The sequence below is a fragment of the Salmo salar genome, chromosome 03 (genome assembly GCF_965601325.2).
Source record: "Salmo salar chromosome 03, fSalSal1, whole genome shotgun sequence".
NCBI lineage: Eukaryota > Metazoa > Chordata > Actinopteri > Salmoniformes > Salmonidae > Salmo > Salmo salar.
The window spans coordinates 28,400,624-28,426,390 of record NC_138293.1 but is presented as its reverse complement, the minus strand read 5'-3'; the positions used below and the strand labels follow the sequence as shown (position 1 = coordinate 28,426,390).

Sequence of the window (25,767 nt, the reverse complement as noted above, 5' to 3'; positions counted from 1 at the left end):
TTGCTAGCACAGACTGGAATACATTCCAGGATTCTTCCGATGGCATTGAGGAGTACACCACATCAGTCAATGGCTTCATCAATAAGTACATCGATGACGTCGTCCCCATGGTGACTGTTCGTACAGACCCCAACCAGAAGCCATGGATTACAGGCAACATCTTCACTGAGCTAAAGGCTAGAGCTGCCCCTTTGAAGGAGCAGGACTCTAACCCGGAAGCTTATATGAAATCCCGCTATGCCCTCCAACGAACCATCAAACAGGCAAAGCGTCAATACAGGACTAAGATCAAATCGTACTACACCGGCTCCGACGATCGTCGGATGTGGCAGGGCTTGCAAACCATTACGGACTACAAAGGGAAGCACAGCCAAGAGCTGCCCAGTGACATGAGCCTACCAGACGAGCTAAACCACTTCTATGCTCGCTTCGAGGCAAATAACACTGAAACATGCTTGAGAGCACCAGCTGTTCTGGACGACTGTGTGATAACACTCTCCGCAGCCGATGTGAGTTAGACCTTTAAACAGGTCAACATTCACAAGGCCAGACAGATTACCTGGACGTGTACTGCGAGCATGCGCTGACCAACTGGCAAGTGTCTTCACTGACATTTTCACCCTCTCTCTGTCCGAGTCTGTAATACCAACATGTTTTAAGCAGACCACCATAGTCCCTGTGCCAAAGAACACTAAGGTAACCTGCCTAAATGACTACCAACCCATAGCACTCACATCTGCAGCCATGAAGTTCTTTGAAAGGCTGGATATGGCTCACATCAACAGCATCATCCCAGATACTGTAGACCCACTTCAATTCGCATACCGCCCCAACAGATCCACAGATGACGCAATCTCAATCACACTCCACACTGCCCTTTCCCACCTGGACAAAAGGAACACCTATGTGAGAATGCCATTCATTGACTATAGCTCCGCGTTCAATACTATAGTGCCCACAAAGCTTATCACTAAGCTAAGGACCCTGGGACTAAACACCTCCCTCTGCAACTGGATCCTGGACTTCCTGACGGGCCGCCCCCAGGTGGTAAGGGTAGGTAACAACACGTCTGCCATGCTGATCCTCAACACTGGGCTCCTCAGGGGTGCGTGCTTAGTCCCCTCCTGTACTCCCTGTTCACCCACACACAACTTCAACACCATCACTAAGTTTGCTGATGACACAACAGTGGTAGGCCTGATTACCGACAATGATGAGACGGCCTATAGGGAGGAGGCCAGGACAACAACCTCTCCCTCAATGTGAGCAAGACAAAGGAGCTGATCGAGAACTACAGGAAAAGGCTGGCCGAACAGGCCCCCATTGACATCGACAGGGCTGTAGTGTAGCAGGTCGAGAGTTTCAAGTTCCTTGGTGTCCACATCAACAATGAACTATCATGCTCCAAACACACAAAGACAGTCGTGAAGATGGCACAACAATACCTTTTCTCCCTCAAGAGACTGCAAAGATTTGGCATGGGTCCCCAGATCCTCAAAAAGTTCTACAGCTGCACCATCGAGAGCATCCTGACCGGTTGCATTACTGCCTGGTATGGCAACTGCTCTGCATCTGACCGTAAGGCGCTACAGAGGGGAGTGCATACGGCCCAGTACATGGGGACAAGCTTCCTGCCATCCAGGACCTATATACTAGGCTGTGTCAGAGGAAAGCCCAAAAAATTATCAGAGATTCCAGTCACCCAAGTCATAGACTGTTATCTCTACTACTACACGGCAATCGGTACCGGAGCACGAAGTATAGGACCAAAAGGCTCCTTAACAGCTTCTACCCCCAAGCCATAAGACTGCTGAACAATTAATCAAATGGCCACCGGAATATTTACATTGACACCCCCCCCCACCTACATGTACAAATTACCTTGACTAACCTGTACCCTCGCACATTGACTCCGTACCGGTATCCCTGTATATAGTCTCATTATTGTTATTTTCTTGTGTTATTTTTTTATAATTTTTTCCTTTAGTTTATTTGGTAAATATTTTCTTAACTCTTTCTTGAACTGCATTGTTGGTTATGGGCTTGTAAGTAAGCATTTCACGGTAAAGTCTAAACCTGTTGAATTCGCTTATGTGATAAAGTTTGATTTGATTTGTTGTATTCTGGAAGATCAAGAGGAGTTTTGCCAGATGGATGAACCGCATCTCAGATTTAGCTCGCGTAGCTGGGATTTCACCTCATTGTAGGTCGCCCTCTTTTTTAGCAGTTCGCCACTCCGATCTGGGTAGATGCTGATCCTATTCTCCGCATAGGTCAGAGCCCTGGATTCCACTGCAAGGCGAACAATTCACTGTTTGACTTCAAAACTATGGATTTGTACAATCATAGAACAAGACCCGTTTCATAGAGGACCTGTGTGGTGCGCAATATTAATTAGCAGCATGGGACCCAGCTTCTTCTGCTCAAACAGTTCAGAGAGAAGAATGCTCATGAAGGAAGTTGGGTTGCACTCCAGTTTCCACTCCAGTTTCAAGTCCTATAACCCGAACATTGATTTTACCGGAATAATTTTCAAGTGATTCTGTTTTCTCTTTAGGAGATTGTTTTCCCCTTCTAGCTTAGCTCGCTCTGTTTCCAGGTCATGGATTCACACCTCTGTCACATTGGCTGTCTTCTCCAGACTTTCCACTTTAGTTGAATAGGCATTCAATTTAGAAGTGAGTGATTCATTTACCGGTTTTCATTTCAAGTCGAGGCCAGAGGTAATCTCCTCATGAACGATCTCTCGGAAAGTAGCAGCCAGCTCTTTGTGTTGTGTGGTGTTGAGAACCGCCATTTTCCCACAGGTGAATTGTGGACAGACAGATTATGCTATATGCTGGAGTGAAATGGATCTGCACATTTTTTCTTGTCATACAATGAACATCCCACACCTTAATATGATGTTTGCAATTGACAATTTTAGAAAACAAGTTTGTTAATTCTTAGTAATTTTGCAAAAGAAAGCGACGATAAGGCCACGCGATTCAATGCATGCCATTTTTCAGAGGGTGCTGCTCAGCACCCCAACTTCCTGTGGTTTATGTGTATTGTTACACCAATAGTTCTATTCAGCTTTCTCATGGACATGAATGCAACTGACTAAGGATAGGTAATATGTCAAATGTTCAAACCGTTAATGTTACATTTAATTGTGTTCCTTTGTGGTGCCCTTTTTACAGCATTCTTCTGAGGTCTTGTAGTCCTAACTCTTGTCCCGGGGGAATGGAACATGTAGGCAGTGCTCACCATGTCCTTCAGGGCTGGGAATTGCCAGGGACCTCACGATACGACATTACGATAATATCACGATACTTAGGTCCCGATACGATATCTATTGCGACTCTCACGATTCTGTACGTATTGTGATTCGATACTGCGATTATATTGCTATTTGATGCTCCAAACATATTGCTCACTTTATGTCTGCTGCAGAAACACGTAAGCGAGCCATAATAAAATATCATTTTGATCAGTCATGGAAATAAAGGTGCTGAAAACATGTTGGCTTACTTTTTAAAAAGAAAATGAAGAACATACTACAGGATAAAAAATACCAGAGCTAATATCATGGTGCACCTATTTTTTTATTTTTTTACTGACAACTGTTTGTTTAGTAAGCAACGACTGTTGATGACCAGCTCCTATATTTAAGCTGTACTAGGGTTGATGATAATGGTATACAGAGGGGGATGGCATTACTGAAGGGGGCTGTGGCTTACGGCTGACCCTTACATCCTCTTAACACACCCACCCACTGTGATGGGAGCCAGAGTGAAGTGAGCCAGACGTGGTGTAGAGCTGCTGCTCTTGCTGTGCTGCCTGTGAAATACCTAAGTCTGCGTGGTGCTGAGGGGGTCTGGAGCAGGCGTCACCGCTAATCACAGAGCAGAGCAGAACAGAGAGAGAGAGAGAGAGAGAGAGAGAGCGCAGTTAGAAGCAGGTGAGAGAGCGCAGTTAGAAGCAGGGAAGAGAGAGAGCAGATAGAAGCAGGGAAGAGAGAGAGCAGATAGAAGCAGGGAAGAGAGAGAGCAGATAGAAGCAGGGAAGAGAGAGAGCAGATAGAAGCAGGGAAGAGAGAGAGCAGATAGAAGCAGGGAAGAGAGAGGGCAGATAGAAGCAGGGAAGAGAGAGGGCAGATAGAAGCAGGGAAGAGAGTGGAGCATGAGAGCTGAGCTGTGAACATACTGGAGAACATACATCTTAAGTTTTTAGGATGGCTGTCCTGCGCCTGTGCAGTCTGCTGCTGCTGCTCATGGCTCCAGTTCATGGCCAATGGTGGAGTGTGCTCTGGGGGAAGGCACAGGAGATGACCACACAGCCCCCCACCACCGAGGTCCTCACCACCACCAAGGTATTTTGGACAATGGAAGGGACAGAGGTGGGCCAGGTGGGGACCCAGACGGAGGTGTACACTACTGCACCTGTTCAGAGTACACCTCTACAGAGCACACAGGAGCCTGCAGGTGCTGGAACAACAGAGATCAAGCCCAACGCTAAGAAAAGACCTCTGAAAATGTGGAAGAGTCGTGGTGAGTTATTCTGTGCTGTGCAGGAGTCGAGGAAGACCTGGAGTGTGCTGGGTGATGTAGTTTTCCCAGTTTCATTTCCGTTTGGGATTCTGTCCTAAAAAGTAGTCTTTATGTTGTGTTTAAATAACAAACACTTCTGCTACTGGTTCTACACTTGGCTTGCACTTTCAATGAAATAGAACCAATGCTCTGTGAGTTCTCAGTCATCGACTTAGCATAATGCTCTAAAAAACTTCCCCTGAAGGAATCGAAAGACCCTGACAATGTGGCAGCTGTGGAGCTGTAGACTCATGGTGGTCCATTATTTTTGTTAAAATAGTCTCAAGCTGATACTTGTAGTGGGATCATGACAGGGATTAGGAAGTGTGTTCCCTCACAGCCTGCTCAAGATTACTGAGCGTGGCTAAGTGTTTTTAACTTGTCTAATTGAGGCTGTGCATTGTTGAGGGGAGCAGGTTTCCTGCTAGCTCCTTGGTTTCCAAATTAAATCCCTATCACATGATATTAAAATAATAGGATTAGGGCCAGGAGCCTTCCTGGAACCTGAGGAAAGTAGGGTCTGAGGAGTGTTTAGAATTGTTTCAGAGCCTGGCTGGGCTGGATTGTCGGGTGAGAGAGAGTGGGGGATGGACGGATGGACGGATGGCTGAGGTATGGGAGGGAGGAATGATATCAAGAGGCTGGAGATGAGAGGAGCAATACAACTTTTTCCGAATTGAAATGGATGGTGCACCAGTCTTGCCTGACTAGAATAATTCAGTACATAGACTCCAAGAAAATCACTGGACAAAGAGAACAAAGTTGTGTCCACATTCTGCAAGCTCTCTCAGAATAAAATGTGTTGTTAACTTTTGTAGTAACCCATGAGTTTCATGAGGGCTCTCCTGTCTATTCCTCTGTCTGAGCTGTACTGTAGGTGTTACACTCTGACAGTTTCTCTCCACAATGTGTCTGTCCAAGGAGGATGTCTGTCTGTCGATCCAGCTTTGATTATAGCCGGCCATAAACAGTAACTCACTCTCCCAGACATCCACTCAGTATGACAACCTACTTACAGAACTTTAGACAGTTCGCACCATTCACCTGTACGTTATTAGCATTACTGTGTTGATATGCTAAAACAGGCAGGGTCCTCATTGAGGACATCAGATGTATGTTTGTATATATTCCTACCAAACTGTTTTACGTGAACTTCTGATAGATCTTTCTCTGATCCCACTAAGAGATTGGCTTGGTTGTGGCAGTCTGGGTTGTGTGACTCAGTCAGTGTTTGTGGGAGGCTGCATGTTGTGGGAGGCATTCGTTCCGAGTGGAGGATGTTCAAACACTACCACCCTCCTCCCTAATTGGCATGTTTTTTTTACACTTTGCTAATTTGATGAATTACAGACCCAATCAGAGACCATGTCTAGTCTGTGGGTGGAGAGGCCCACTGATGTGTAGAGGAGGGTTAATACTTGACAAGACTGAGGTGAAACCAATGGCCAAGAGGTTACCACAGTGGAATGTTGGGGTGATAGTGTTCGCCAAGGGAGATGAACGGCATGTGGGGGAGAATGGAGAGAATGTGATCTACCGGTATCTTTCTCCGCTAAACCCTCTCTCTACGCCACAATGATAGGCCCCTCAACCCCAATGAAAGGTTTTACGGCAAGTGTCTGTAGGTTATGTTGGGGGGCATTATGGTCTGGACAGGGGGAAGAAATTGAGTGCAATGAGCCATAGGTGAATGTTTGACTCGTTAAGGGGTCGTTAGGCTCAGTGATGAGGATAGATGGATTTGGGAGACATCGGTTATGGTAGAATGAGATATTATTCCTATACTGTGCTTGCGCTCTTTGGTATGGTTTCCGGGACACAGGTTGAGCCTAGACCTGTACTACCCACATTAAAAAATAGTATACTTTGGTAAAATACTATAGTATTCACTGTAGGGTTTTTGTGGAATTTACTGTAGTATTCACTGTAGTGTTTTTGCGGACTAAAGTCTGCAAAAACACTACAGTTTATTCTGTAGTATTTACTGTAGTATTCACTGTAGTGTTTTTGCGGACTAAAGTCTGCAAAAACACTAGTTTATTCTGTAGTATTTACTGTAATATACTGTAGTGTTTACAGTTAACTATAGTTAGAATACTGCAGTAAAAGAACTACAGTATATAGTTTGAAGTATACTGTAGTATTTCTTCAGACTGTACTATACTGTAGTATTTACTAGTGTTTTTTTGTGGCTAATACTGTAGTATTACTATGGCATTCTACAACATTCTATAGTCTGTACTACACATGATCGAGGTGTAAAAAGCATGTTCAATGTAGAATTTCCATTGAAAGTGCTTATTAGTCCAGGACTAGGCTTAATCTGTGTATGGAAAACCCAACCTTTGTGTTCAATGCAAACAACCATGTGATTGTGATGATACCCAGGGACTGATCAAGGTCAGGTGACAGCACATACATGTATGATATTATCTTCTAATTGACACTGGAGGAGGAGTTCCGTAAAGGTTCCAGTGACTGAGGTTCTGACTGCAGTGGTGAAATTACGTAACTTGATGACGTACAGTATGGTGACATATCTTGATGAGAGCATTGGATGTTATTGTGATTTTGAGTTATGCCGATAATGGAAATGGTACTGATATCTATAGTAATACTGAGCCATCTATTATATTTACGTTAGTAATTTAGCAGACACTCTTATCCAGAGTGACTTACAGGAGAAATTAGTGTTAACGGCCCATCAACAGATTTTTCAGTCGGCTCGGGGACTTGAACCAGCGACCTTTTGGTTACTGGCACAACGCTCTTAACTGCTAGGCTACCTGCCACAGAGTTTTCTATACAGTTTTAGGCTCATACATGTGATTCTATTCATTGTGTTTTGATTTCATGATTCTGTCGCGTTTCCTCCTGCTTACAGAGCATGGCTCTACAGGCCACTTAGACCTGACTGAGTTGATCGGAGTGCCGCTCCCTCCCTCTGTCTCCTATATCACCGGCTATGAGGGCTTCCGGCCGGCCTACAACTTCGGTCCCGGCGCCAACATCGGACGCCTCACCAAGACCTTCATGCCCGACCCTTTCTTCAGGGACTTTGCCATCATCGTCACCATCAGGCCGAGCAGCAACCAGGGAGGGGTGCTGTTCGCCATCACTGATGCCCAGCAGAAGGTGGTGCAGCTGGGGCTGGCGCTGACAGCCGTGGAGGACGAGACCCAGAGGATTCAGCTGTACTACACCGAGGGGGGCCAGGGGTCCTCACACAGCCAGCAGGTGGTGTCTTTCAAGGTGCCTGATATGACCAAAAAGTGGACGATATTCACTCTGTCGGTGCAGGACCAGGAAGTGTGCCTCTATATGGACTGTGATGACTTCCAAGCAGAGACCTTCCACAGGAGCAGCCGCCAGCTCAGCTTTGAGCCCAGCTCAGGCATCTTTGTGGGCAACGCTGGAGGGACTGGCCTGGAGAGGTTTATGGTAAGTTGGTGGTTGCTTCTGATCATTTTACAGTACCATGTTACTGTGAGTTTATGTGTGCTGGGTTTGGGTGGGCTGGGCTCTCTCTTGTGCGCTCTCTCTCTCTCTGTGTGTCTGTGTTTAATTCTTTGCACAAATGACTTGCACTGTGTGGATTGTGAGTCCTACTCTGTTTGCCCAGTCTGTGTTAGCATGAACATTACTCCATTAACATGATAAAAGACTCAATGGTCATCTGTGTTGAATTAGTCTTAAATGCTGTACTAAAAGCTCCACAGCTGGGACATCTTCAGATTCGCTGTGCACCACTTGTCTAGCATACAATATCGGATTTCAACAAGAATGTTTAGCTATATCAAATATAGTGATTCATGTACGAATGTGCTCGGTCATGGATTATAGTCACTTGATCACAGTTTCTCAGAATCAGCTCATATAAGGTTGTATAACTCCGGTCCAAACATCCTGAAATTTGACAGCCATCGATGTGTGTCGGTCTGTGTCCTGATGGGAGGTCCTGGCAGTTTCTCAGAGAGGAAGGGAGAGATCAACTTTGTTTAATAAACAGACCCGTGGTCAGCTCTGCTCAGCTCAAGTCCTCACTTTCATGTGTCCTGTGATGTCTGTTCCAGTTGCTTCTCTGAGAGGAGAAACGGTGAGGTTCACTAACTGAGGAATTAAGGGGGTGATAGTAGTGTCTGGTCTAGTCAAAACAATATCTCCCAGCTACCACACATTGACTGTCATCTAGTGTAGTTATGGAGAGTGAGACCATTGAGATATTTCATATTGATTATCTATGAAGAGAGAACTATTCAGCTGGTTCAATATAACCAATGAAAATATTCCTATTAATCATTTTGTTGGGTGTCAGAGCAAGAGCAAAACTTCCCCTAAAGCCCGCTTCTATTAGGTCAAACACTGAGCTATTTACTTTATGTTCGTATTCTTCTCTTTTATTATTTCTAATTGTTGTTGCATTGTTGAAAAGGAACCTGCAAGTGAGCATTTATTTTTGGACGGTGTGTACCGTTTGTACCCTGTACATGATATGACTAATAAAAACTTGATGATGAAGTGAATGGGACTTTCTCCATGCCCCTAAATGAACCATCCGGCAACGTTTATTAGTAGTATGCTGCTGTGCCTTGAGAGTTCTGACGGTGGTGGTGTGTGTTTGGGAAAGTGGTTTCCGTGACGACAGCAGCAAAGTGGGCAGCTTTACCTTTTGTTGTTGTGAGGCAATTTGGTGGTGGACTGGCGAGGGGCCTGAGAGGGCCAAACCACAGTCAGTCAGTCAGAGCAGAAGGGCCAGTGAGGGAGGGGGAGAGAGAGGGGTTAGGGGGAGAGGAGGGGTGAGATGGGAGAGAGAGGGGGAGGGAGAGAGAGGGAGAGGGAAATGAGGTGGGAGAGGAGGGGGTAGAGAAGGCGGTAGAATAAGGGGGTCCCACAGTTAATCACAGAGCCAAAAGAACACTGTGGTCTGTCATGCTGGGCAATACTGCCGGGTTAAACTGTGTGTGAAGAGATAGCTCTGGCCCATCAAAACCAGCCAGGACAATAAAGCTACGAGTTTTGTTTTGATGCAGCCTTGATTAATTTCACTCTTTCTATCTTTGGTCTTGTGTTCTGTCGGTCTTTGTCTCTCTATGCAATATTGTGTCATGATTTTACAGTAGTAAATGTCGTAGTTTGCTGTGTTCCATACTGACTGACTGTGGGGCCAGTATTTTACATCCCACTTATCCCAGATCAGAATATCTCTCTAAGTTAGCTATATCAGCACAATAACTCCTTATCATACATCACATATATCTCTCTTTCTCTCCTTCTGTACAGGGCTCTATCCAGCAGCTGGTGATCAAATCAGACCCCAGGGCTGCAGAGGAACAGTGTGAGGAAGATGATCCCTACGTGAGTGTCTACACACCACAGCCTGACACAATACAGATTCAGTTCTATTGATATGTATGTATCCATAGCCTTGAGCTCCTGACATTCTAGAGGCATCACCAGCACAAATTATTGACTAATGTGTTGAGCGTTTGGCTGGCAGGACTTTTATCCATGGCTTGACTTTGCATACAGAGGGCTCCCCCTAGTGTTCAAAATAAGGAATACTGGTTGATTTTCACTTTTAACTGGCCCTCACTCACATCCATTTGAATGTACATATCTGCCACTACTCTCACCTTTCTTCGCCTAAATTATGTGAATTAAGACTTCTCTCTAGTGGGTAGTTAGGGAAATTCTACTTCTAGGTCACTGGTGTCAATATTGTGTTTGGATAGAGAGATGGTGATGTCTTTGTATTCCAGGCTTCTGGGGATGGGAGTGGGGCCGAAACGATGGACGACCGTGAAACAGAGGGTCTGATGAAGAACACGAAACGAAGAAAAGAAACAGCAAGGGTGAGCATGGGGTGTGAGAGATTAATGTGTTCAGTGAGAGACTCAACGGACGCTGGTTGAGCAGAGGTGAGAGAAAGAGCATCCATCCGCTCAACTAAGATTGGCTTGGACAAGGAACGTGGCTGTCTGAGCAACACTTTGACAGACTTAATTGGAAGTATCTTGCATAAGCCTTGACATGTAGTGGAACATCTTTTGTCTGTTTTATCAGTTTCAATTTGTACTGGTACAAAACACAAGTACGTAATAGTGAACACTGGGGGCATATTCCAGTAGGGAGATTCAGTACCTCTATCGCTCTACCCAGTTTTACGAAACCCAGTAACTAGCCTGCTAATATTGTTGCACTCGCTAAGTCTAGGAGTCCTAAGCCTTGTTACATGTCTGTAACCTGAATGAATGTTTGCATTTATTTCAGAAATCAGCATTTGAGGACCGTGTTGAATGCACATCACTGCATGGAACACTCCAGTGCACAATTACGAATACATCGTTTTGGGAAATTTGCGTGAAAGTGTACACACATCCAGTATATCTCCGATAACGGACCACTTGTGTGAGGACAGGCACAGGCGTGCATATATCTGGAAACGGTTCAGTAAAACCCCTAAAACGACCACCCACATCTTGAAATTCCAATGCATGTTTAACGCCAGTTGCAATACATTTCCGTCCACCCAAGTGTCAGTAAATAACTCTGGTCCCTCTCCAAGTTCTTGACAGGGCAGTGCGCACCCACACTGGTTTGCCGTTTTGCAGGCCATCCTCATCGCTCATCACGTCAACATTAACTCCTGTCCAAATGTCTCTCTCATCCTCTGCAAGCACTCAACTGTGCATCTAGAAGCAAAAACTATGAAAACAATAGAACACAGTAAACAAATGCATTAGTCTCAAGTCATGCATATTCATATATACTGAACCAAAATATAAACGCAACATGCAACAATTTCAAAGATTGGGCTCCCGTTTGCCGCAGCGGTCTAAAGCACTGCATCTCAGTGCAAGAGGCGTCACTACAGTCCCTGGTTCGAATCCAGGCTGTATTACATCCGGCCGTGATTGGGAGTCCCATAGTGCGGCGCACAATTGGCCCAGCATCGTCCATGTTTGGAGGTTCTGGGCTGGCGTGGTAACACGTGGTCTGTGGTTGTGAGGCCGGTTGGACTTAATGCCACATTTTCTAAAACGACGTTGGTGGCAGCGGAATTATCATTAGATTCTCTGGCAACAGCTCTGGTGGACATTCCTGCAGTCAGGAGGCACGCTCCCTCAACCTGAGACATTTGGCATTGTGTTGTGTGACAAAACTGCACATTTTAGAGAGGGCTTTCATTGTCCCCAGCACAAGGTGCACCTGTATAATGATCATGCTATTTAATCAGCTTCTTGATATGCCACACCTGTCAGGTGGATGTATTCTCTTGGCAAAAGAGAAATGCTCACTAACAGGGATGTACACAACATTTGAGAGAAATTAGCTTTTTGTGCGTATGTAACATTTCTGGGATTTTTTTTTTCAGCTCATGAAACACGGGATCAACACTTTATATTTTTGTTCAGTGTAATTCAAGCCTGAACTTTACTTTAAAGCCCCACCAACCCCAGGTTGAGCGACATTAAAGTGGAATTCCAACCTTTGACATATATCACTCTGACCTTGATGGTAGTAACCCCCAACATTTTTTGGGATATCTTGTGAAATTATTAGTATTATTGGACTATTGTGACAACAGGTGAATTCCATCCACCTGGTTGAAAGGTGCTTCACATGCCTTTGGCTCCATGCACTGGATGTATCACCCCCAACAACTACCCAAAGATCATTATAATCAAACAAGATATGCAACAAGTTATACATGTGATACTGGCAGTGCACAAAGCTACAAGCATGTGGACGTTTTTGCCAAAACATGTACGTGGTTCATGATTACTGTTATTTTCAGTAAAACAGTCAATGCAGTTATGATACATAGGCAATTAGTATTCCAACCATGTACAGCAATCCGTGATTAATGGAACCACAGGGGCTATAGCAGCCACTCTAGACCAGGTGGGTGGAATTCAACATCTGTTTTCATTCTACTCTTCTAGACTCAAATATATAACTTGAAACATGTAATTGGGCCATATACAACCTTTGTATTCCAAAGACAAGGAGTAATACAGGAGTAGTAAACCTAGTGTTACACAGAAGCTACTAATACAAAAAGGCTTACCCGCTTTCTCCTCTGGCGACCCTTTGCACGTTTCTCCAAGATTGTGTCCCCTATGTTCTCAGGTAAACCTGAGAGATACACACCGCCTCACAATCTCGTAATAGGTGGCACAAGAACATGCAATGAATATAAGCCAAAGGTTAAATGTATGTTTTGGTGCATCACCGTGTTATCGTACGTAAAAATGTAAATGTGTGTAAAAACGGCATTAAACATACCTTTGAGAGTTTCACTCTTTTTCCTGTGTAAACACAGCCTTGTCTCACTAGGTGTATGTAGCTATGACACACCCATGCATTAGGAAAGGAAAGGAAAGGGGATACCTACTCAGCTGTCCAACTGAATGTATCCTCCGCATTTAAAGCTCTGAATCAGAGAGGTGTGGGGGGGGGGATGCCTTAATCGACATCCACGTCTTCGGCACCCGGGGAAGTGGGTTAACTGCCTTGCTCAGGGGCAGAACAACAGATTTTTACCTTGTCAGTTCGGGGATTCTGTCCAGCAACCTTCCGGTTACTGGCCCCAACGCTCTAACCACTAGGCTACCTTCCGCCCCTTATATGGGCAACAACAGTATATCGCCTTCACTATATTTATACAGTGCTAATTGTACAAGCAAATGTTAGAATAGACCTGTGTATTAAATGTAACAGCTAGCTAACAACAACATAAGCTAGCTAGTAGGGTGACATGGTAGGCTAGCTAGCACCTAGCGCTGAGCTAGCTAACATTAGCAGTTAGCAATTAGCATGCCACCATAAGATACCATTTTCATGAAAAGTAAACTTCTAAAATACATTGAATTTGCGTAGTTCATATGTAAATACACTTAATTTGAGCCGTCATTTGTAAAAAAATAAATAAAACATCTCAATTTAAGAGCCAGCCGGGAGGAAAGGGGACAGCTCGAGTCATAGGATGCGGAAAGGGAGGAGAGGAGGATCGAAGAGGCAGAATCAGCAGACAGGAGGGAGAAGGATTTAGCAGGGCTTAGGATTTAGCAGAAGAGAGCGATGATAGGATAGAAGAGGATAATGTTTGTGGGAGAGAGAGCGAAGATTGCTTTCGGCGCATGACCATCTGGGTAGGGGCGGAGTGGTTAGGGATCAGAGACCTGGAGGAGGGTTGCATTGAGATTAGTAGGTGAGCAGCCTCTACTAAAGATGAGGTCAAGCGTATTGCCTGCATTGTGAGTTGGAGGGGATTGGGAAAAGGTGAGGTCAAGAGTCAAGGAGGGGAAAGAGTTGAATAAAAATTAATTGAAGTCAGACGTTGGGAGTTTGAAGTCGCCAAGTACAAAAGTGTTGAGTCATCGTCAGGAAATGAGCTTATCAAAGGTGTCAAGCTCATTGAGGAGCTCTCCAAGGGCACCCGGTTGGCAATAGATGACAATTATGTTAAATTTGAGTGGACAAGTGACAGTGACAGCATGGAATTCAAATGAGGAGATGGAGAAAAGAGAAAATCTGAATTTAGGAGAAATTAGTAGACCTGTGCCACCACCGCGACGACCAGATGTTCTTGGCCTATGAGAGAAAACATAGTCAGATGAAGAAAACACTGTTACTCCAGCTGCTCTCTCTGGAGTGATCCATGTCTCCGTCAGGGCCAAAAAGTCAAGGGACTGAAGGGCAGCATAAGCTGAGATGAACTCGCCATTCTTGACCACAGATCCGAACACTGCCAAAGACCCGGAATTCCACATGGGTTGTGCGCAGGGTACAGTAAATTAGAAGGGTTGCAGCCAAGGGGTGGGGAGCATCTGCAAAGCCTACAGGGAGAGGTGTGAACAGGTATAGAAAACATACACGTTGTTGACAAAGCTATCAAAAAAACTAAATGAGAATCTGTAAATAACTAGGTAAGATAGTAAAGTGAGAGAGTGGTGTGGAGCCATCCTCTCTTTCCTTCCTTGAACAACGCGGCAGAACAGTCTGTTTCGGCAACAGTCTAAGTTTTGCGACAAAACCGTCGCTTACACGGCTGCCGCTGAGAAACCATGGGAGACTGAAGAACTAACACTAATTGCCTAGCAGAGGTGGGGAGCACACCTCCGTTTACTAATTGCTGATTGCCTAGGAGAGGTGAAACCACTCCCCCTCCTATACAACCACTGATTCCCAAAACCAGTAACAAATTGTCCTGCCCCTTGATCCTGGTTGATGTGTCAACAACTATCTGTAAATGATGAGCAGTTAGCAGTTCACACACCAAGTAGGCTACTGGTATCACGCCCTGACCGTAGAGATCCTTATTACTCTCTATGTTTGGTTAGGTCAGGGTGTGACTCGGGTGGGGAAGTCTGTTTTTTGTTTCTTTGTTTTTGGGCCAGTGTGGTTCCCAATCAGAGTCAGCTGTCTATCGTTGTCTCTGATTGGGAATCATACTTAGGCAGCCTGTTTTCCACCTGTGTTTGTGGGAAGTTATTTTCTGTTTAGCATTCTGTTGCCTGACAGAACTGTGCGCTTTCGTTTTTTCGCCTTTTGTTATTTTGTTTGAGTGTGTTGTGAAAATAAAGAATCATGAACACTTACCACGCTGCGCCTTGGTCCACTTCTCTTTCCAACGATGAGCGTTACAGAACCTCCCACCAAAAACAGACCAAGCAGCGTGGCCAGGATAGTTGGACATGGGAGGAGATCCTGGACAGCAAAGGACCCTGGACACGGATTGGGGAATATCGCCGTTCAAGGGAGCAGATGGAGACAGCAAGAGATGAACGGTGACGAAATGAGGAAGTAGCACAACAACGGAAGCCCGAGAGGCAGCTCCCCAAAATATTTTTGGGGGGGCACACGGGGAGATTGGCGGAGTCAGGGTTGAGACCTGAGCCAACTCCCCGTGCTTACCGTGGTGAGCATGTGACCAGTCAGGCACCGTGTTATGCGGTGATGCGCACCGTATCTCCAGTGCGCATTCACAGCCTGGTGCGCTCGTTGCTAGCTCCCCGCATTTGCCGGGCTAAAGTGAGCATTCAGCCAGGACAGATTGTGCCGGCTCAATGCTCCTGGTTTCCGGTGCGTCTCCTCGGTCCAGGATATCCTGCGCCAGCTTTACACACAGCTTTACACACAGTGCGCCTTCACAGCCCAGTTCGTCCTGTGCCAGCGCCCCGCACTTGCCGGGCTAAAGTGAGCATCCAGCCAGGACGGGTTGTGCCAACCCTACACTCCAGACCTCCAGTGCGCCTCCACGGCCCAGTATTTTCTGCACCAGCTCTACGCACTGTGTCGCCAGTGCGCCTTCACAGCCCAGTTCGTCCTGTGCCAGCGCCCTGCACTTGCCGGGCTAAAGTGAGCATCCAGCCAGGACGGGTTGTGCCAGCCCTACGCCCCAGACCTCCAGTGCGTCTCTCCAGCCTGGTACACCCTGTGCCTGCTCTACGCACCCGGCCTCCAGTGCGTCTCCCCAGTCTGAGACCTGTTCCGGCTCCATGTACGAAGCCTCCAGTGATGATCCATGGTCCGAAGCCTCCAGTGATGATCCATGGCACGAAGCCTCCAGTGATGATCCATGGCCCGGAGCCTGTAGTGATGATCCATGGCACGGAACCTCCAGTGATAATCCATGGCCCGGACCCTGTAGGGATGATCCATAGCACGAAGCCTCCAGTAATAATCCATGGCCCGGAGCCTGTAGTGATGATCCATGGCACGAAGCCTCCAGTGATGATCCATGGCCCGAAGCCTCCAGTGATGATCCATGGCCCGGAGCCTCCAGTGATGATCCATGGCCCGGAGCCTCCAGTGATGATCCATGGCCCGGAGCCTCCAGTGATGATCCATGGCCCGGAGCCTCCAGTGATGATCCATGGCCCGGAGCCTCCAGTGATGATCCATGGCCCGGAGCCTCCAGTGATGATCCATGGCGCGGAGCCTGCAGCGACGATCCATGGCACGGAACCTCCAGTGATGATCCATGGCCCGACCCCGGAAGGGATGATCCATAGCACGAAGCCTCCAGTGATAATCCATGGCCCGGAGCCTCCAGTGATGATCCATGGCGCGGAGCCTGCAGCCACGATCCATGGCGTGGAAACTCCAGCGACGGTCCCCGGCGCGGAGCCTCCAGCGACGGTCCCCTGTCCGGAACCTCCACCAAGAGGAGATGCCCACCCGGACCCTCTCCTATAGGTTCAGGTTTGCGGCCGGAGTCCGCACCTTTGGGGGGGGGGGGGGGGGGATCTGTCACGCCCTGACCGTAGAGATCCTTATTATTCTCTGTTTGGTTAGGTCAGGGTGTGACTCGGGTGGGGAAGTCTGTTTTTTGTTTCTTTGTTTTTGGCCGAGTGTGGTTCCCAATCAGAGGCAGCTGTCTATCGTTGTCTCTGATTGCAGCCTGTTTTCCACCTGTGTTTGTGGGAAGTTATTTTCTGTTTAGCATTCTGTTGCCTGACAACTGTGTGCTTTCGTTTTTTCGCCTTTTGTTATTTTGTTTGAGTGTTTGTGAAAATAAAGAATCATGAACACTTACCACGCTGCGCCTTGGTCCACTTCTCTTTCCAACGACGAGCGTTACAACTGGGAAGACAGGCAGCACTTAAAGTAGATGGCCCTATTTAGCAAAAAGAAAATACTAGACCACAACAGATAAAGACAGAAAATATATACTTATCACTCCTGGACATAATGGAGTCCTCTAGCTATTGCATGAAGCACACTGAGAGCCTGATAAGCTGGTTATATAGACTCAGAATAGTTAGCTACTGTAGCTCACTCATTTTCACTCGGTCAAAACACTTCAATTATACATCAATGAACAGACAACTCACAATTTTTGATAACAATTTCTCTAGATTTTGAAAAAGAAACCATGTTTATAAATGTTACAAACCTGAAAACAGGATAAATATGCAGACACTGAGAGTTGGCTGCTCTTCCACCACATGACAAAATAGAGTCACACGCCTGCAGCTGTTGAACATTTACGTGACATGCACAGTCTGAAAATGTCCAGAAACGTGTTAATGCATAATTGGGAATTTACTATCCCAGAAAATCCCGTATCACACAAATGTTTAGGGGTGCATGGGAGTGTACAAGAATGCATAGGAAATTCACACCGACGACCATGCACCTCAAATTTCACGGGAATATAGCAGATCTGATTTCACCCAGAAACTCTGCTTTTCATGCAGTGCATGTGCCCAGGAGACCGCAACCTACCGAGTTCAGGGCCAGCTCCGTCTTGACCTCCTGGTTGGCCAGTCCAAGCGGATTATAATTTGTTCAGATGGTGACGAAACATAAATATGTACAAAAAGGAAAAATACCAAAGGCATGCCCAAACAAAAGACCTCATGGCCACCAAACAAACCCAGCAGCCTCACGGCTTGCCCCGTGGGAGACTGACTGAAGATCACCTTAATTGGCAGCACTTGGTGTGCTTATCAACCAGGCTCAGCATTTGGACAAGGTTGCTGCTGCCCCCTGTGGGAAGGGAGTGTGGAAGTATAACCTGGATAGTGTGTTTGTCTATGGCCTAACACTAATGTTCCCCCCATATTAGGTATTTGCACTGGCCTTTGATGTGTCTGTTATGTGTACTGGTAGCAGTGGTTGTTTTATAAGGAAAATGTGGCCAACCCCCACATCCTTGTCAATAGGAAGCAAACACAGATACAGTGTCTGTTTCTCTTCCATTCCGGGGGTGCTCCAGATTCTGGCTGTGTGTATGCTACATTCACTTTCATCCTCCCACCACTAGCCACTAGCACTGTACTTGCCCCAGAAAGTCATATCACTCTGCCCTTAAACAACCCACAATCTGACCCCAATTACTACAAATAAATATATGACATAAGCTGTCTGATCTTATTGTTCTTATTTGATTCTTGTCCAGATGCTTTAGATAGCTAGATGTTTCCTGTATATTTAAAATAAGTTGAACGTTGTTTTACAAATTGACTTACCCCCCCTCCCTCTCTCGCTCTCTTTTTACTCTTTCTCGCATTCACTCTTTATCTCTCTCTCTTCCTTGTCATTTTTTTTCTCCCTCCAGCCAGAGGACATGCTGAGCGGGCCTGTGCGAGCCCCGCCCACAGAGTCTCCGGAGGTGGAGCTAGATGAGTACTCAGGACACCTGACCCCCACAGAAGAGGCCAATCAGGAGATGCTGCTCAGAGGTGGGGAAGGCAGGTTCACAGTGCACTTATCTTAACCAATCATCTTATGGCAGTCCAGGGAAATAACGGATGAGCTCTTGATTTAACTCATCCGGTGACTATGTCAATTGTTATTGGATTTTCTCTTTGCATTGATCATTCTTATCTGTCTCTCACTGGTTGATATCGTTGGTTGAATACATCATATATCCCTACCTGGTTAACATTATTGAAGCCTCATTGGTTAATCCTATTGGTGTCTCTTCTTCCTCTCTCAGGACCCCACCAGACAGAGGAGCCAGAGATGTCAGGGGATGTAAGTAATAGCTCAGATGTTACGTGCCTCAAAACCTGATTTCCTTTAAATGCTTAATTAATGATTCAGTATTTAATACATCTTCTTACACAACGTTCTCCTCTTTGTGCTGATCATCAGGGTGGGCCTCTTAGCCACAGACAGAAAGGAGAGCGAGGAGAGCCTGGGCCTATGGGTCCTGCTGGTCCCCGTGGCCCCCCTGGCCCCCCCACTCCCTCTGAGGGTAGAAGGTCTGGACACGGCCAGCCAGGACCCAGGGGCCCTCGGGGGTCTTCAGGGCCAACAGGGGCCCCTGGGGTGCCAGGGAAGGACGGACAGCAGGTGAGCTTTATGTCATTATAATCTCCCATTACTCTGGGATTGTAGTACATGTTTTATTGTTTTCTATTACCTTCACTTGACAAGACTGAAAAGATAAATCAAAGGAGTGTTCAATTTCTTTAGGGAAGCAAGGGTGACGATGGAGATCCAGTGAGTAAATCTGCCTTGTGTCAAATTTGTACTGTTCTGTCATGGTCATACATAAATACTGTAGGTCTTAAAAAATGACAGAATCTATGGCAATACCCACAGGGACAGAGAGGACCTCAAGGTTTCCCAGGTTTGGCAGGGGAGGTTGGAGTCAAAGGAGACAAGGTACAGTAATAAAAGGTGTTAGAAGGAAAAATGTATATTCAATGTGTGTGAGATAGGCAGTTAGTCGTACCCTGTGTTCTCTTCTGCGCAGGGGGACCCAGGAGCAGGACTACCAGGGCCACCAGGCCCCCCTGGACCTCCCGGACCCCTCAGATCACACAGCGTGCCGGTGGGTAGCAGTGTAACATCCTGAAAACATTGGGTTGAACTGGGGATCAAATGGGGATTTGTCTTTAATTGCCTGTTTTCTGTTGAATTGCAGTATGGAGAGGATGCACTCGGCTCTGGTTTTGGAGACCTTGACAACACAGAATTGATCAGAGTAAGAATGTTAATTCTGCTGTCAGCTTATCTGTTATGTTTTTCTCTAATAAAATGTCTCTAGGAGGAGTATTTTAGCCACATACTGCCAGCCTGATCTCGCAAGATTTCATTTAAATAAATCATCACATGACTACAGGTTTCGCTACACTTGCTTGCGAGATCAGGCTTGAAGTAGGAGGCTACAAGTGTTCATCTCTCAATGTTAAACATGTGCTATGGCATCCCATATCCAACAGGTGGTGTTGTTTCATCTGATCACCTACTGTATAGTTGAGACCAATCCACTATAGTGACGTGATCATTTGGGGATTTTCTCCTAGGGTCCTCCTGGCCCTCCAGGTCAACCTGGCCCCCCAGGACCCACCAGCCCCTTCAATGCCTCGGAGGGCCTGTTCACTGGGCAACCAGGTCCTCCTGGCAGATATGGCCTTGTTGGGAAACCTGGACCTCCGGTGAGTTGTCTGTCTATCTCATGTTCTCCCTAAGATTAATTATTGATGTTTCCACCTGTTACCACCCATTTTCAACTGTTATTGATGTTCCCACTCTTATTTTGTATTGTAAATGTTATTTTATACTCTTCTGTATGTGTATGCATTGTAGTTGACAGTGGTTTCCTCTCCACTCTCTGTTGTTATTGACCTGGCTATCCCTGGCCTTTATTGTTTCAGGTGAATGAGGATTGGTTTAGTGGTTCTGGCTTGGGCTCTGGGTTTGGCTCTGAGTTTGGCTCAGGGTTGTTCGGCTCTGGGCTTGGTTCTGGCGAGGTATTTCCCTGGTTCCTTCACTGAACCTGTAGGCTTGAAAAGGCAGACTGTTCTCTCCAACCATGTTTTCTAACAGCCTGCCCCCTTTAATGTACTGTACATGAGGTGTGTGTGTGTGTGTGTGTGTGTCTGTGTGTGTGTGTGTCACTAGCATGCCCCACAAGGCTGGGGGCCCCACAAGCTCTGTGGGCCTTTTGTGCAGTGGGGGGGGGGGGGGGGGGGGCTGGATGTACAGTACCAGTCAAGAGTTTGGACACACCTACTAATTGTTCTTAATTTTTTACTATTTTATACATTGTAGAATAATAGTGAAGACATCAAAACTATGAAATAACACATATGGAATCATGCAGTAACCAAAAAAGTGTTAAACAATTCAAAATATATTTTATATTTGAGATTCTTAAAAGTAGCCACCCTTTGCCTTGATGAAAACTTTGCACACTCTTGGCATTCTCTCAACCAGCTTCATGAGGTAGTCACCTGGAATGTATTTCAATTAACAGGTGTGCCTTGTTAAAAGTTCATTTGTGGAATTTCTTTCCTCCTTAATGCGTTTCAGCCAATCAGTTGTGTTGTGACAAGGTAGGGGTGGTTTACAGAAGATAGCCCTATTTGGTAAAATACCAAGTCCTTATTATGGCAAAAACAGCTCAAATAAGCAAAGAGAAACGACAGTCCATCAAAACTTTAAGACATGAAGGTCAGTAAAACCGGAAACTTTTAAAGTTTCTTCAAGTACAGTCGCAAAAACCATCAAGCGCTATGATGAAACTGGCTCTCATGAGGACCGCCACAGGTCCTCATGTAAGAATAAAGAAAAACCCTTGAATGAGTAGGTGTGTCCAAACTTTTGACTGGTACTGTATATGAACAGGTCACAAGCCATGGCAAAAATGTTTAGAATTACAGGAAATTAGCTGTAAAACTGAAACATTTTCTCTCAGCCTTATGGCAAAATGTGTAAAATAGACAGAAATTTGCTTTAAAAATGCAAAATTCTCTCACCCTCATTGCAAAATGTGTAGAATATCATGAAATGAGCTAATTAAAACTAAAATGTTTTCTCTCTGCCCCATGGCAATAATATGTGTAGAATTGCAAGGAATTAGCTTTAAAACAGCAAAATTTTCTCTCAACCGCATGACAAAATGTGTAGAATAGCATGAGATTAGATATAAAACTGCAAAATGTTTCTCTTTGCCTATGGCAAAATGTGTAGAACCCCCCCCAAAAAAAACTTCTAACAGGGGGGGCCTTGCTCAGACCTTGCGGGGGCCCCCACGAAACTGCGGTACACCACTCGTGTGTGTGTGTGTGTGTGTGTGTGTGTGTGTGTGTGTGTGTGTGTGTGTATGTTCACGTGCCTCTGCTTTGAATTGTTTACCCATCTATGAAACCATCATGGGGTCTATGCTCATTCCCAATCCTCTCATTTAGCGGGAAACAACCCAGGTTTGACTTTAACTGCCTTGATGGACATTAAGCTTGAGCTATGTGCTTCATACATCAAACATGGTCAAGCTACTGTACATTGGAGAGAATCTGCCTTTTTATATAAGTCAGTTGCCTGCGTGCTTTCACTAACTGCATTTATGGAGCTTGCCCTTTATTTTTTACAGTCAATGAGCCATGTTGTTCCTTCAGGAATGGCAAAAGGGACAATGGTGGCACAGGCTGGCAATGATTTATATACTTTTTAAATTACAACTATTGAGACAGAGGAATATTATAATTTATGATGAAAAGTAACTAATTCTGAGGGATTCAATAAAGTTACAAAATAATGAATAATTACTATGTTGAGAAACCTTTCAAATGAATTTTCGAAAGTTATCTTTGCAACAGTATCTATGGTAGCTACTATCACTCTAAGGAAAGCAAGACAGTCTTGGTCGTGGTTGACTAGTCACTTGTGTGACATGTTTGTGCATGAAATTCAGAGAGCGACGGTTGTGACATCACATCTCTCTGCTGTTGATTTCAGGGTCAACCTGGTCTGGATGGGGAAGTTGGGCCGACAGGGCCTAAAGGTCTGAAGGTAAGATGACAGTTACTCTGGAGCCTATTGTTTGCATTTTCTAAGGGAACTTAGCTGATTTGATCCCCTATAACCATTTCCATTGCACATGTTAGCTTTAACCGATCTCTCTTCCTCACATAGGGTGAACAAGGACTAGTTGGACCGAAGGTATTTCTAACCATCTGATAACTCAGTTATCAGTTATAAAATGCATTAATCAAACAATGAGACCTAAATTCCTAGTCATGCTGTTGACTTGCAGTAACATCTACTTTATTGTAAGTCAAAACTATACTATGTTCTTCATAGTCAGTTTAATGGGCCTATTCTTCCCTGCAGGGTGAATCAGGTGACCTAGGGTTGGCAGGAGCTACAGGACCGAGGGGACCAGAGGGGAAGAGGGGCGACACTGGCCCTCGGGGGCTGCCTGGCCCCCCCGGACCCCCAGGAGCAGGATTGTTTGTTGAGGTGCTGTTTTGTTGATTTTACTGTTGAGTCAGTTTCCTATCATACGGTTGTCTTGTTTTGTCTCTATTGATTCTGAATGCAACAATGTTGTGTGTTGGTGCTTGCAGGACATGGAGGGGTCTGGGAAGAATGACATGCTCCTTGGCGTAGGACTCAAAGGCCCTCAGGTGAATGAGAGTGGTGTATGTGTGTGTCTCCTGTAGTTTTGAAGTACTTGTAAATTCTCTTTCTCCTTAAGTTTCCATGAGAATAACTGTTGTTATGTACTCTCTTCTATAGGGACCTCCTGGTCTTCCTGGTCCTGCAGGACCAAAGGTAAGATTACAAACATGAAAATAACTAGGTTGTGGAAATAGAGGTGTAGGATCTTAATTTGATCTCACTGTTGTGGCAGGAAATTTCCTGCACTACAAGAAAGGCAAACTTTAGTGTATTCAAGGTTTAAAAAGGCTTCTAAAGTTGGTATTTTCCACTTTAACATTTCTGACTTGATTTGCCCTAACTAAAAATGGGACATTTTCAGCTTCCAGGAATTGTGTACAAATCCTTGCGACATGGGGCCATGCATTATCATGCTGAAACATGAGGTGATAGAAGCGGATGAATGGCATGACAATGTGCCTCAGGATCTTGTCACGGTATCTCTGTGCATTCAGATTACCATCAATAAAATGCAATTGTGTCCGTTGTCATTGCGTTATGCCTGCACATACCATAACACCGTTGCCACCATTGCTCTGTTCGCAACCTTGACATCAGCAAACCGCTCGCCAACACGACGCAAAACACGCCATCTGACATCTGCCCAGTACAGTTGAAACTGGGATTCATCTGTGAAGAACACACTTCTCCAATGTGCCAAGGGCTATTGAAGGGGAGCATTTTCCCACTGAAGTCGGTTACGACACAGAACTGGTCAAGACCCTGGTGAAGACGACGAGCATGCAGATGAGCTACCCTGAGATGGTTTCTGACTGTTTGTGCAGAAGTTCTTCGGTTGTGCAAACCCACAGTTTCATCGGGTGGCTGGTCTCAGACGATCCCGCAGGTGAAGAAGCCAGATGTGGAGGTCCTGGGCTAAAGTGGCTACATGTAGTCTGCGGTTGTGAGGCCAAATTCTCTAAAATGACGTTAGAGGCGGCTTATGATAGAGAAATTAACATTAAATTCTCTGGCAACAGCTCTGGTGTACATTCCTGCATTCATTATGCCAATTGCACGCTCCCTCAAAACTTGAGACATCTGTGGCATTGTGTTACGTGACAAAACTGCACATTTTAGAGTGGCCTTTTATTGCCCCCAGCACAAGGTGCCCCTGTGTAATGATCATGCTGTTTAATCAACTTCTTGATATGCCACACCTGTCAGGTGGATGGATTATCTTGACAAAGGAGAAATGCTCACTCAGGATGTAAACAGATTTGTGCAAAACATTTGAGAGAAATAAGCTTTTTGTGCACATGGACAATTTCTGGGATTTTTTATTTCAGCTCATGAAACATGGGATCAACACTTTACATGTTGCGTTTATATTTTTGTTCATGTTGGTTCACATGGAAATCTGATAAGTTGTATATCCTGTTTGTTTCCTACAGGGTGAAGATGGGAAGGATGGGGCTCCTGGGTTGTCAGTGAAGGTTGGTTGCATCTGTTTTACACCACCTTCTACAATATTGATGGACATTGATGGTTGTGTCTCCATATACTGTGTAATTTATCCTGTCTTCAGCTTTATTCTGTCTCTTTTCAGGGTGAGCCTGGTGCTCCTGGCCCTGAGGGACTCCAAGGGCTAGCTGGACTTCCTGGCGCCAGGGTCAGTATTGAACCAGAAAGTACACCATGCCTCACGTGCAGTAACCATGAACTTAAGTCTTAGCTAAACCCAGGGATTAAAGTAGATTTAATGGATGTGTCCACTGCTGTCTGCGCGTATGTCGGTCCCGGCCAGTCATCTCTGCCTAGCCAAAATGTTTGTGTTCACGTCGAACCACACTGCATTTTGGAGCATATACCACCCGTTTTCAAGTCCATTCGCACATTTTTCATGCGGCTGACAGGTAGTAATGATACATTTTGGCTTAATAGCCTACAGTTTTCTTGCCATCTTTGTTTTTATAATTGTTGAAGTCTCATGTTTTACCAGTACAGTGTACCCCCACTATTTCCATACCGGCTTACTTTCATCTACTTACTGTCTACTATGAAGGTGTTTGATACGCTATGGTTTCTGTACTTGTCTCTCCCCAGGGATTGAAAGGAGACAAAGGCGATCCAGGACCAAAGGTATGTTAGTGTTACACAGCAGAACAATTCCAAACTAACCCTGATGTGGGCTGTTCTTCTACCCTCGTCTATTGTTCATCATATATTCCGTGTGGTTGCATCAAAGCCTGTTACAACATTATAGACCATTGGTTGTATTATTCAAAATGGCTTGTATTTGTATTTGTTATGGATCCCCAGCAGCTGCTGCCAAAGCAGCAGCTAC

General features: G+C 45.5%; 1 protein-coding gene across 4 annotated transcripts in view; it reads left to right on the top strand.

Annotated features, from left to right (window-relative positions):
- LOC106599284 (collagen alpha-1(XV) chain) overlaps positions 1–25,767 on the top strand; it is a 51,418-nt gene that overhangs the window by 13,984 nt on the left and 11,667 nt on the right. For 2 of the 4 annotated variants that reach the window (XM_045714689.2, XM_014190435.3), the window contains exons 1-21: positions 3,775–4,532; positions 7,456–8,012; positions 9,852–9,926; positions 10,331–10,423; positions 18,643–18,766; positions 19,024–19,061; positions 19,182–19,382; positions 19,506–19,532; positions 19,635–19,697; positions 19,789–19,866; positions 19,960–20,019; positions 20,342–20,473; positions 20,693–20,788; positions 22,776–22,829; positions 22,953–22,979; positions 23,151–23,279; positions 23,387–23,446; positions 23,559–23,594; positions 24,875–24,916; positions 25,030–25,092; positions 25,527–25,562. In XM_045714689.2, the coding sequence (XP_045570645.2) occupies positions 4,217–4,532; positions 7,456–8,012; positions 9,852–9,926; positions 10,331–10,423; positions 18,643–18,766; positions 19,024–19,061; positions 19,182–19,382; positions 19,506–19,532; positions 19,635–19,697; positions 19,789–19,866; positions 19,960–20,019; positions 20,342–20,473; positions 20,693–20,788; positions 22,776–22,829; positions 22,953–22,979; positions 23,151–23,279; positions 23,387–23,446; positions 23,559–23,594; positions 24,875–24,916; positions 25,030–25,092; positions 25,527–25,562 (2,307 nt within the window). In that variant the 5' untranslated portion in view covers positions 3,775–4,216. Of the gene's footprint in view, positions 1–3,774; positions 4,533–7,455; positions 8,013–9,851; positions 9,927–10,330; positions 10,424–18,642; positions 18,767–19,023; positions 19,062–19,181; positions 19,383–19,505; positions 19,533–19,634; positions 19,698–19,788; positions 19,867–19,959; positions 20,020–20,341; positions 20,474–20,692; positions 20,789–22,775; positions 22,830–22,952; positions 22,980–23,150; positions 23,280–23,386; positions 23,447–23,558; positions 23,595–24,874; positions 24,917–25,029; positions 25,093–25,526; positions 25,563–25,767 lie in introns of those variants that run through there. The other 2 variants (XM_045714691.2, XM_045714690.2) reach the window with 2 other exon arrangements.